The 12,612-nt window shown below is 37.1% G+C and overlaps 1 protein-coding gene across 3 annotated transcripts in view; it reads right to left on the minus strand.

Moving 5' to 3' along the window:
- pld1b (phospholipase D1b) overlaps positions 1-12,612 on the minus strand; it is a 33,067-nt gene that overhangs the window by 17,193 nt on the left and 3,262 nt on the right. Inside the window, exons 1-10 of one of the 3 annotated variants that reach the window (XM_077244978.1) lie at positions 11,420-11,570; positions 5,627-5,803; positions 4,842-5,008; positions 2,928-3,070; positions 1,373-1,484; positions 1,230-1,295; positions 1,084-1,142; positions 881-973; positions 603-755; positions 356-505 (exon numbers count right to left, since the gene is read on the minus strand). In XM_077244978.1, the coding sequence (XP_077101093.1) occupies positions 356-505; positions 603-755; positions 881-973; positions 1,084-1,142; positions 1,230-1,295; positions 1,373-1,484; positions 2,928-3,070; positions 4,842-5,008; positions 5,627-5,771 (1,088 nt within the window). In that variant the 5' untranslated portion in view covers positions 5,772-5,803; positions 11,420-11,570. Of the gene's footprint in view, positions 1-355; positions 506-602; positions 756-880; positions 974-1,083; positions 1,143-1,229; positions 1,296-1,372; positions 1,485-2,927; positions 3,071-4,841; positions 5,009-5,626; positions 5,804-11,419; positions 11,571-12,612 lie in introns of those variants that run through there. The other 2 variants (XM_077244979.1, XM_077244980.1) reach the window with 2 other exon arrangements.

Raw genomic sequence — 12,612 nt, forward strand, 5'->3', positions numbered from 1 at the left:
TGTGTGTGTGTATGTGTGTGTCAGTAAAAGTTTGTATTGGAGCTTTTTCGCCTCTTTTGCCTGCACCACACCGTGAAAACAGTACATTATCTAATATAATTTAAGCTAACGTTAGCTTTAGTTTGCTTAGTAAACCCAAATAATTATATTATTTTTCAATAAATAAATACTGCATAATATCTGCTAAATGAATGAAAATAAAATATATTATAATGCAATATAATATTATAATAGCTAATATAATTTAATATAAAACTAGGTGGTTGATTATTGGCTCAAGTCAAAAGTGCCCACCGCAAAGCATCTATGATATGATCTTATCAGACATCGGATGCATGTAAAAAGCCATAATTACCATTTAGATGCGATGTTCTTCTGTTCATTGGCAAAGGAACCATATCGGTGATCCTTAAGAAAATTGCTGCCATACTTGCGCACAAAATCATCAATTGCCTGTCCCCACCAGCGGGCGTGACGGTAACTTGTGAACTTCAGCACCAGAGTCCTTTAAAAAGCAGAAAGCGCTTTCATTTCATCAAATATTGATGGTGCATGTCAACTGCATTTTACCTTAATGACCACGTGAGCCTCAGTTCACACACCTGGACAGACTGTCTATGCGGACACCGTGCCTTGTCTCAGTTTCTTTAGTGTCCATTTTAATGCCGAACGCCTTATCCATCAGCAGCACGAATGAGATGGCACCTGTGTCTGGCTTCATGAGGAGTAGGGAGGAGTCCTTCACCACCATCCACCTGGAAAGACCAACAGTAACACTTTATAAGATGGGATTTCCTTGAAAATCATTTTTCTTCATTTTTAACCGAGGTGATAGTTATGTGATCCCATGCAAGCTGAGAACGAAAGACACTACACTGACCGTTTGGACCAGCGGTAGCACATTTTGCTGTGGCCACAGCAGTTCAGTCCAGGAATACGGTGACCCCCTGACCTTTTGAGAACCATACTCTCCCTGGGAAGGAAACAGCGCAAAATGTCAAGGATCAATTACAAAAAAAATGCAAGAATGTATTTACAAATAATAATTAAAACATTTTTAGCTAATAAACAAAGAGCTCTTACAAGCCTTTTGGTCCCAAATCATGAATGAAGGACAGCTGACTCACATCAATAAATTCCATCTATGGAAGAAAAAAGAGATTTTTTTAATGCATGTCAAGAACAACATACCCACTGAAATATTGTACATAATCCAAATATAGACATACTGTTGCATGGTAGTTTCTATACATTGGCATTTTAAGCAGCTTATTCAAGTAGTCTTCAAGTTGTCTCTGTGAAGAAAACCACAATATTCAGACACGAATCATCTGAATATGTTAGCAGTGTACCACTGAAACAGGAAACTGACTTTTCGACTAGAGACTTGCTCTTCCCTGGCCAGTTCTTCGCCTCCTCCCCGGGGTAGACTTGGCATGTGCCGTTCAAGGTTCCGGTTTATAGTGTGCCTTCGCTCCGTGTGACTATTTCAAAGACAGAGGAAGAGCTCTTAAGATTACCAGAAAATGGCAAACACACTGCATAAAGTCAACATGTAGACCAGTAGTGACTCAATTGCTGCTTTACAGGCGTGATGAGACATCAGTCCCTTTTGCACAGTAATCCCAGTAAATTACCAGAATGACTTTACCGGTAAATACACAAATATGCTGTTCACACAAGCAATGGTGATATGGCTTTTTACCGGTAAGAGACCCATCAGCACCAAAATACCAGTCAATTCTGTGACGTCAGTCCTCTGAAATGATCTTTAAACGCTGGGCCGCTGTCTTCATTCACCCGCATGAGGAGAATCGCTTTAGTTTCACTATCTGTTCAATTTGACAACTTTTTTGTTTTTACTTCTGCGTGACGGGTGTAAGGGGATGATCACACAGAAGACACGCATAATATTATCCAACTGCAGAGTCGCCGCGCTTATGAATAGAAAAAGCTGCAAGATGAGGCACAACAGTCAAAGATGTTTAACTAGCACATGTTTACATAGATTTTTTTTTTAAAAAGCAGTGAAGCTTGCCGTAAACAGTGGGGAGTAATCGCGTCATCGCCATAAGAACTTTACAACTGGCTCAAAGCAGATTTTTTTACATCAGCCCATACATGCATGGAAATGATCCGGCTGTGTCTGTGTTCTTTAATTTGCGCGTCACTCGTCAGTAGATCATGCGAATCTCTAGAAATTTCCACTCTCATCTGCACTTTTTTGGTAATTTACCAATAATTTATCCGAAAAGACTATATGTGTGAAAGGGGCTACTGATACATCCTTTTGTTGGAGTAATATTTACATTTATGTTTAGGGGGAAAAAAACATGATTATATATACACAATACTATTTAAATGTTTGGGGTCAGTACTTTTTTTTTTTTTGTATGAAATTAATCAATTTTATTCAGCAAGAATGCATTAAATTGATTAAAGACATTTATAATGTTACAAAAGACTTCAACTTTCTATTCATCAAAGAATCCTGACAATACTGCATCATGGTTTCCCCAAACATATTAAGCAGCACAACTGTTTTCGACATTTATAATAGTAAAGAATGTTTCTTGAGCACCAAATCAGTATATTAGAAAGATTTCTGAAGGATCATGTGACACTGAAGACTGGAGTAATGATGCTGAAAATTCAGCTTTGCCATCACAGGAATAAATTACATTTTACAAGTTGTAATAATATTTTGTAATATTACTATTTTTACTGTACGTTTGACCCCAAGCATTGAACAGTAAAGTACATACAAAACAAAATTATATTATACAGTATATAAAAAAATATAAATACATTATTTTCAAATATAACATAATATAATCAAATTAATTAAAGGTAATTATTAATATATTCATATAAACATTATAAATAAATCATTTATATAATTATAATACAATTTATGATCAGGTCACCTGCGGGTGGGCAATGGAATTCTGAGGAAGGTCTTGTAGGCACGGAGTTCCCTGTGAAGCTCCATAAAATGTTTCTCCTTCCTCTTTACCAGCCAGGTGAAGTTTCCGTGCCTCATCTCGATCTTAAACAATGCCGGAAGCGCCTGGATACAAGACCAGCCATCAGGGATAGTTCACCCAAAAATGTAACTTCTGTCATCGTTCACTCACTGTCACGTCGTTCCAAACCTAAATGCTTTTTAGAACATAGTGCATAAGTCGTATGGACCACATTGAATATGCTTTTATGGTGTCTTTTTGGACCTTGAAAGATTGTTAATGGTCATTGTATGGAAGGAGCTTTCTTTAAAATGCTAAATTTTTGTGTAAAAACATGAAAATTAGAACATTTGGGTTTGAAACGACATAATGGAGAGCACATTATTAACTACAGTATTCCTATAAGATTTGTGTGATAAGTGCTTGTCATTGTTTTTTTGAAAAACAATTAGGGATGCTCCGATTGATCGGACGCCGATCATGATCGGCCAATATTAGCTAAAAATCGATTGATCGGCGAACCCCAAAAGCGCCGATCAAAAAAGCCGATCACGTGACGTAAATTACTCGCGCGACTTTTTCCCACCTGCATGCGTGGCGCACGGGCACACGACAGCAGAGTGGAGCTTGGCAGTGGCTGAGTGGCAACATGAGTTCTCCTTCACCGGAACGAATAGGGAGTCTCCCAACGGATTGAAGCGCGTGTCCGAGTGAAGACCGTGCACCGCGCGAGCCACAACAGAACGCGGTATCTGCGCCACTGATCGATGTGGCAACGAGCACTTTGATCACTTGATAAAAAAACAAACAACTTTTCAGCGCTGGATCGCTGAAATCTTAGATCTTAAGATTTAACAAAGATCTTATTTAACAAATGAACAAAATGAATGCTCTGAGTTAACTGGAGATGTTTTTATTTATTTGTATTGGTACATTCGTGCCGCGAGATGTTTCAAAAGTGGTGGTGCTATTTATTTATTTTTTATCTGACGTAGTTGGTTCCTCAACTACATCAGATTCAGATTCAGATTATTTTATTTAATGCCATGTCAGCATTCAAAGCTATTTTCATGGCAAAAATTCAATTATAAAAATACAAATATCATAAATACAATAAAACAAAACAAAACAAGACTTAATTTTATACAATACATATTTTTAAATGACCATATGATAAAAAATCCAAAACCTTTTCAGGCATAATCTCATTAAATATGTCCTTTAATTAAGTAACTTCATAAAAGAGCATTCTGCTCAACTTCATCAGACTTTCATAATAATAACAGAAAAAAACTTGCCATAGTTTTGTCCTTTTATCAGTAGCCAGTTTTGGTGTAACAAGTTGTACATTTTGTTGCCAATTAGTAAATGTAGTGGGTGTATTAAGGGGCTACAATTTCCAAATAGGCATAGGTGTAACTTGATCCCCTCCCATTAGGCTGAACTGATGTGTGTTGGTCTGCCTGACCCCTCTTTGTTTGTAATAATTTAATGTTACTCTGCCTTATTTGGGAAAGCTGGCCTACAGTAGCCTTAAGACATCTCATTTTCTAAATACAATTAAATAACCATTTCTACAAATGGTGCAAACTCTGCTAGATTATAGATAAAAGATTCCCATTCCCCTGCTATTCTGTGATCGGCAGTGATCGGCAGATCATGATTTTGGTGATCGGTAATCGGCCCCAAAAATGCTGATCGGAGCATCTCTAAAAACAATTTTACATGTGCTAAGTATTTTCAGATATGGTGTCCAAATCTCCAGGGCAACATGTAAATTGCTCTGGCAACCTCTAAATCTCCAGGGAAACAAATATACCTCGTCAGCCCACATACTAACACTTCATGAAAGGGAACAGGAGTGGGAGATCTCACCTTAGAGACGCTTCTCTGGGACGTGAGGTTGAAGCGATCCTGGGCAGAAGTGAAGCGTTCCACCTCCAGGATTTTGGCGGTGATGGGAAGCGCAGTAAGAAACACGCGTGCCCCGGTCTCTTTAAAGCCTGTTGTTTTATACACAGCCGAGAAGGGGATGCGGTTTTCTGTGGACAAAATACTTCAAATTAATATATGACAGACACACTACTGTTCAAAAGTTGGAGTCAGTAAGAAAGAAGTATCTTCTTCTCACCGAGGCTGCATTTATTTGATCAAAAGTACAGTAAAAACAGAAATATTATTACAATTTAAAATAACTATTTTTTATTTTAATATACTTTCGAATGTAATTTATTCCTGTGATCTGATGGCAAAGCTAAATTTTCAGCAACCATTACCTCAGCTTTCAGTGTCACGTGATCAGAAATAATTCTGATATTTGGTGCTCAATAAACATTTCTTAGTATTATCAATGGTGAAACTGTTGTGCTGCCTAATTTTTTGGTGGATGCCATGATTTTTAGGATTCCTTGATGAATAAAAAGTTCAAAAGAATAGAACTTATTTAAAATGTACATTTTTATAGATTATTGCAAAAGTATTTAATGTCAGTTTCTATCAATTTAATGCACAGTAGCTGAATAAATATATTAAGTTCTTAAATAAAAAAATCTTACTGGCCCCCAAATGGTAGTTTATATGAATATTATCTTCATATAACTTGTTTTTCTCCTCTGTTGGGATTATGTTTGTGATTTTATGTGGTTCTTTGTTTCTTTTACCTGTACTATTGGGATCCCGGCCATCAAACTCCTCTTCCCCATCGCCAATGTCAAGTTCTCGTGTGTCCAAGTTCTCCATGATATCGGTCATATCATTGGCCACCAGATGCAGGGTGCTAACCGCGGGTTCTTGCTGTCGCAGCATGGCTAACAATCAGCCTGCTGGCCAGGGCGCTCCTTTGAGACACACAATGAGGAAGTTTAAACAGTTAGCTCTTGACAAAAAAAGCCATAAAACATTTATTGAATGGAATGAGAAATGATATTCATCTTGTTCAAACACTGTATCCACAATAGGGAATGTCAAACATGGTTTGACTTGTGTTTGGGGGAGGAGGAGGAGGAATGAGATTAGAGAAACTCATTCAGCACTGAAACAGGAGACAAGTCTCTGCTGAGTGTATAAAGTTGAGAACTAAATCGGGGACAACAGACAGCAGTCTGCAACCTCCACCCTGTTCCTCTTTCCTCCTAATTGCTCACGAATAGGTTCGGGAAGCATGATGACATCACATACAAAACCAAAAATCCCTCTTTTGTCCGGACACACTGCAGGTACCCCAGCAATGCAATTCATTAATGTCACAACAAACCTCACCTTTGCACTGTCCAGTGAAACACACAAATCTGAGTTTCTGAGTTTGAAGATAACTTATAGTCTGTTTAAAACCACTGAAAATGTATTTTAGTACACTACAGTTTGAGGGTTTTCTTTAAAGAAATTTATACTTTTATTCGTCAAGGTTGCATTAAATTGATCAAAAGTGACAGTGAAGACAGTGAAGTCAAATAAATGCTGTTTTTTCTATTCATCAAAGAATCCTGATTTTTTTAAGGTTTCCTAAAAAATATTAAGCAGCACAACTGATTTCAACATCATGTGACACTGAAGACTAGAGTAATGATGCTGAAAATTACTATACTCTAAACACTAGTACTTTTCTTAACAACCGCTTTTGATAATGTGCTTGGAAATTTGGCTGATCCTTGACAGCAACGCAAAGTTGATTCTGTGCTAATTTAATCTAACAAACGTCTTGTTTATCAGTTTTGTTCTTAAAATTAAAGAGCAACAGTAATTAAAGCAACAGTTTTTCAAAAACGGAAGATTATGTAAAAGTGTGGTATTTGGGGTAAAAGGCGCCGCTGCTTTCAGGCCCCTGCTTACATATATATATATATTTTTATTAGTTATTTTAAACCGTATATGACAATATTACGTTTTTTACTATATTTACGATCAAATAAATGCAGCAATGGTGAGCATTCAAAAACATTTAAAAAAAATCTTACTGTACCCAAACTTCTAAACAGTTGTGCATTTTTTAGACCTAGTCCTTTTTTAATTCTCTTTTATAATCATATCAAACCTATCTTCCTTTCTCATATCGTGATTTCAGGCTTAAGAAATTCATCATAATAGTGTGGTTACATTACAATTTTCCCATTTGTCTTTCTAGGAAATGGCATGTCATAATGAAAACGTCGGTAAATCATTCACTCTTCGTATCAGTGACCACATAGAACAAAATGACAAGGATGATTGTCACCTTTAAACCTTTAGTCTAATCTAGACCTCATAATTCATGACACTTTAATCCACTCTAGACAAGGCATACTGTGTATGTGAGTGGGCCTGTGGCATCCAAGTGAATGTTTCTTGTCTATAATGAAATGTTAGAATAGACACTCTCGGAGTGAAGTTCTATTAAAGCATAACTCTTGTTTCCATGGATGTAACCTAAAGCCATCAAAGCCCATTACAATCATCACATCTTCAGTAATAGTTCAGACACTGAGCTGTTAGCTGACCTAAAGTGTCATTACGAAAAAGTGGATTTTCTTAACCACAACAGCAGGTCTAAAATAGATCTGCTCTTACTTCCTTTAAGATGATGCAAAGGCTCTTGAAGAGAAATTTTAAAGAACATAATATTGTGAAACTGCAGTCTCAAATCAGTATCGAGACACAAAGTCTCTAGTCACACTGTGATATTTCTCTCTGAGAAAGATAATACTATGATTTTGGGAAAACTGATATGCGTCCACTATGCCTTCTATCTACAACACCCTAGCAACAAGAGACGCACTGCACTGAAAGTCAAATTCTGGCTGTATGATAAGCTGGTCATTATTTTCATGCTGCAGTAGATTACAATAAATGGTTTATATTAAAAATATTAAAATATCTATATAATACTTAATATTTCTAAAAATATTGATTTTAAGAAAAAGCAATCTGTTTAAATAGTTCCAAGTGAATTCAGCCTTCACAATATTATGTACAAATGGATAGTCATTTAGAGATGTGATAAAGATTACATTTAACAGTGTTAGTAAATTATTAGTATTTAAAACTAAATAAATAACTTAAGCGTTAGATGATGGCAAAGATAATCTACATGTAAAAATAGGGGATATGAGCATGATGCACTAAAGAAATCCAATATCAACCAATACTGTATCCAGCATCAACCCATCTAAACTATAATACTGGCTGATATATTGCACAACCACACTAAATGTTGCACTGGAAAAATCTTAGATGTGGATACTCTTCAATGTCAATGGTCTTTCAGAATTTGTGTACTAAAAGTGTTTCAAGGAAGCTGTGAAGTGGAGATCAGTGGCTTTAAGCTGCTTGAGAGATCTCGTTTCACAGAGTCATTGGTTCTCGTTGACCACCAATTACAGCTTATCCAATTAACATCCAGGTATGCAAAAAGAAAAAGCTCAATTTGGTAAATGTGGGCTCATATTACAGTGATGAATGGAAACCTACTATACACAGCCATTAATAGGTTGCTTTCGGTAACAAACCTGCAGAGTTAAAACAACACGGTTGCCAAGGTAACAAATCACAGGTTTAACATCATGAATAAAGTTCTAGAGCAGAACGAGGACAAACACTAGATTATGCTTTTCCTAAAAATCCTCGTAAAAGCGGACATATTCAAGTCAAAGACTTTATTCAAATATTCCTCGTTTTATGTAAATCAGACAACTCAAGTCAAATAACCTTGAGTTCCAGTGTGGACACCTGTCACACACATAAACCAATCTCTCTTACATTGCAAGGTACCAAAAGCAGCTTTTTACGATTTAAATTTCAGTGTTGCATAGTCTGCAAAACACAAACTCACACATCCACCACTTCTCGTACAGCTACTGACTTTCGCTGAGAAAGTTTCACCCTCCATCAGGATGTGTTAACAGTGCAAGCACGCAGTCTAACAGGAATCTCCCATGTGTTTTCCCTGATGCACCTGCAGATGTGAGGGCGGACAGTGATAGACTGGCTGAATAACTTCTCAAATAAAAGAGCTCGACTGAAAAGCAGCAGTCACATTCCCACCCCCACTTTAAACACCCTCAAGCTCTCAACGCCCAACCTCATTCTGCTTCAAGTGTCAAACAGAAGCTCACACAAGTATGTTTATCTAGTTGATCAAGTCCAGAAGGTACATCATATATTTAGTGGCCCATCTATGTCTTAGGTGATTAAAATGTATTGGGAGAAAATAATTTCACACTTTTTAGTACTCAGAGCTCCTTGAAAATCAAGCACATGTGCTACAAACATGACGGATACCTCAAGTCGCTTATTTGGGAAGGGTGTGCTATTAAGCGATCAGGGTTATGATTTATACCTGTCAGACAATAAATTGGACGTCAAATTCGAATAAATTAACCAAGACATATCTAGCGACCATCATAAGCCAATAAGCAAACAACACCCTACCAACCACTTAAGGCGAGGATGCATTTCATTTTTCACGTTCCGCACCGTCTTTCAAAGTAAACTTTCAAAGTAGGCCTACACTCTTTTGGCCGTAAATGCAGAAAGATGCGTTAGGCGAGTGCGCACTATCTAGTGGCCTTTGTTTTCAAGCACTCAAATCACCCATGGACACAAAGATCAGGCTGCACATTGACAATGTGACCGGACGTCCACGGACCCTCCTGATGACGATAATTAATGTCACTTCACAGCCGGAAAATACTTTGGGCTTTAGAGATGCCCCAACAACCATTCAGAACACCCAAGGCAATTGCATCCCAATCAAGAACACTTTAGCAACAATATAACAATGCCATGTCAACCACTTACAGATGCCCTAATGACCCTTCAGAAGAACACCCTTACAATTGTATCGTAATCAAGAACACCTTAAAGCCACTACATAAAAAAAGTCTTGGCAACCACTCACAACACTTTAGCACTGTGCCAGCAAATTCAGCAGAACCTCTCAAATTCTCTTGAAATTGTAGAAATCTAGTTTGGCAAAGCATTTTAGTATGTTGTTTTGGTTTTATTATTCTTTTTTATATGAAAACGAAATAGCAGGTTGCACTTTAATCATTAACAATCTGGGCTTTTTGGTAAAAACAAGTTTGCATTTACAGGCGATCCAGGAACTGGCGAGTTACTGAGCCATGCATTGTTCCGCAGGCTACTCCAATGAGACTATATCTGTAACTAACGCACAGCCAATTGTGCTCGTTGAAAGAAATCGGTTAAACTGGCAAGTGACCAGGTCTTTTCAAACACAGAAGCAGGAAAAAGGGCCACTGTAACCTTGTGTGTGGAGCTATGAAGAATGTCCCTCTATAACAGTAAAACTGTTGAACAGTACAGTCGGTCAAACCGGTATTGCCACAACAACGTCACCTCCCCACATGAGTATCCAAACAGACACTGCAAAAATACCTTACCCTGATGCAAAACCCACTTCCTTTTTGAGGTGAGAATATTAGTACAGTATTGTGAGAAATATTACAATACTTTGAAATATAGATCTCTTTTTCCTTTATAAAATATGCCATCGGTATTTGAAAAAAACAACAACAATTATATAGTGACACAAAAATGTACACATAAAATATTCTTACATCTAAATTTTTTGCTACTTATAAGTTCCCGTACTAGCATATAGGCCTAGTCAGTAAAATAAAATAAAAAGGTGCAATTTGCGGTGCAAACTAATTTAAGGCATCATCATTTATGATCATGAGAAACAAATTGAGTCAAGTGTGTCCAAACTTCTGTTTTCCCATTTTCCCAAACATTGCTGGTGTGTAACCTTATTTTGATCATTTATAAAATAAAACCTAACCATGTTCTGCACAGAGAAAAATGCTCTAACAAGCCACATCCTGAATAGTGAGAAGAACCAAATGCAAATACAAGGCAAAGTTTTCCGTGTACATGGCAAAGGTTGGTGGGATGTACTGTATGCTGCTAACAAGACACAAATCGAGTAGGTGGACAGCGATCAGTGTAGGAGAAATACACCGCTACAATTCCAAAGTCTACTGCAAACCCGGGGCTGAAGCATTTAAGGTGTACGCACATACATACTTAACATACGTAGGATCTTTTACTCCTGAAAACAAGATCCAATTTAGATGAATTCCAATTCTGCACATATTAAATCTCTGATTAATGTGATTTTTTTTTTTTTTTTACAAAATGTAACGTCTGCTTATATTACATTCATTGACATGCTGCAGTGACTCATACTCTCCCACATACATTTGCACAAACATCTGAGAAATCACACCCTCTTGATCTTTCTGATCGCTCAGTATTTATCCATCACTCGATTTTCTACTAGCAGTCTAACAATGTAAAAAAACTAAACAAAAAAAGTGACCCATGACAGAATGACTTTCTTCCTCATTTCTGCCTGATCCCTTTCAGCTATTAGTAGAGGTTTAAATATCCATTAAAAAATATGCAGATTTGGCATGACAAAAAAACTTGATTGACCTTAAAGAACGTTTACTAACCTGCCCGCACGCAGGCAGAGACACCCCCATCATTTCTGTTATCCTCCTTCTTCTTCACCACGGAAAAGTCAAACTAACCAGAAGCGTTTAACACAATCAAACACACACACACACACTGATATAGCACTCACAGCAGTGTGTGCTTGAGTATATGTCCAAGGAGGGCTGAGACAGAGTAGTCACATGTCAAGAGGGGGAGGAGCCTCACTAGCTCTCCCAGAGATGCACAAACATGCTTCTTGTGCCATATGTTTTGTGTGGGATACGTTTTTTTCTATCCTCTTGAAGACTGACATCTCATGCTTAGAAAGGTGCTATTTAGGTTAATATTTGGCAGATGATTGGGTGCCAACTTTTTATATAACACTTATCCCCTTCTCTTATCGCTGAGTGGACCGAGTCTACTCTACGCACAAACATAGAAATCATCACAGCCTTCATTTGCTTTTAATCGCATTTGAACCCGTCAATCTAGCGGATGCACATCAGATTCTGGGCTCCTAGCATAGCATTTAAAACAAAGCCATGTTTGAGCCCACAGTCCTTGTTGAAAGCTGTTATTAAACGTTCATCTCCTGCTAGGACGACATGGTGGATGACATGACAGTCCATAAACACCCACACGGCGTCCAGTCACACATAAAGACTGTTTGAAATGTAACACTTGTGGCTCTTTTAGTGGTGATGGAAACCAGAGATACTGCAGAAAGTAACAAAAAACTGCCACCACAGATGTGGTAAAGGACACAAAGAGAACCAGTAGCTGTTGAACAACAATATTACATTGAGACATCCTTATAAAATTATGTTATATTTAGTCATCAAGAACCACCATGGTCAGCAAGGTCACCATGGTATATATTGTATAAAAATATTAAGTAACATTGTTTCATTTTTGGGCCTGACCTATGATAATATGCAGCTAGTACCATATTATTGTATTTACATGCTTGTTTGATGATTACAATGTAAAGAAAATTCAATAATACTGTAAGCATTAAAATTATATAATATTAATACACTGTCATTTAAAAGTTTGAGGTCAGCAAGTATTTTTTACTTTTTATTATTTTATCTTTTTTATTCATTAAAGAATCCTGGGGGGAAATTCTCAGTTTTCAAAAAACTACAAAACTAAGGCAGCACAACTTGAACAGTAATAATATTAAGAAATGTTTGTTGAACACCAAATC

Source organism: Siphateles boraxobius, unplaced genomic scaffold (assembly GCF_051911475.1).
Source record: "Siphateles boraxobius isolate OS27281-9 unplaced genomic scaffold, OSU_SipBor_1 26, whole genome shotgun sequence".
In the NCBI taxonomy this organism is placed as follows: domain Eukaryota; kingdom Metazoa; phylum Chordata; class Actinopteri; order Cypriniformes; family Leuciscidae; genus Siphateles; species Siphateles boraxobius.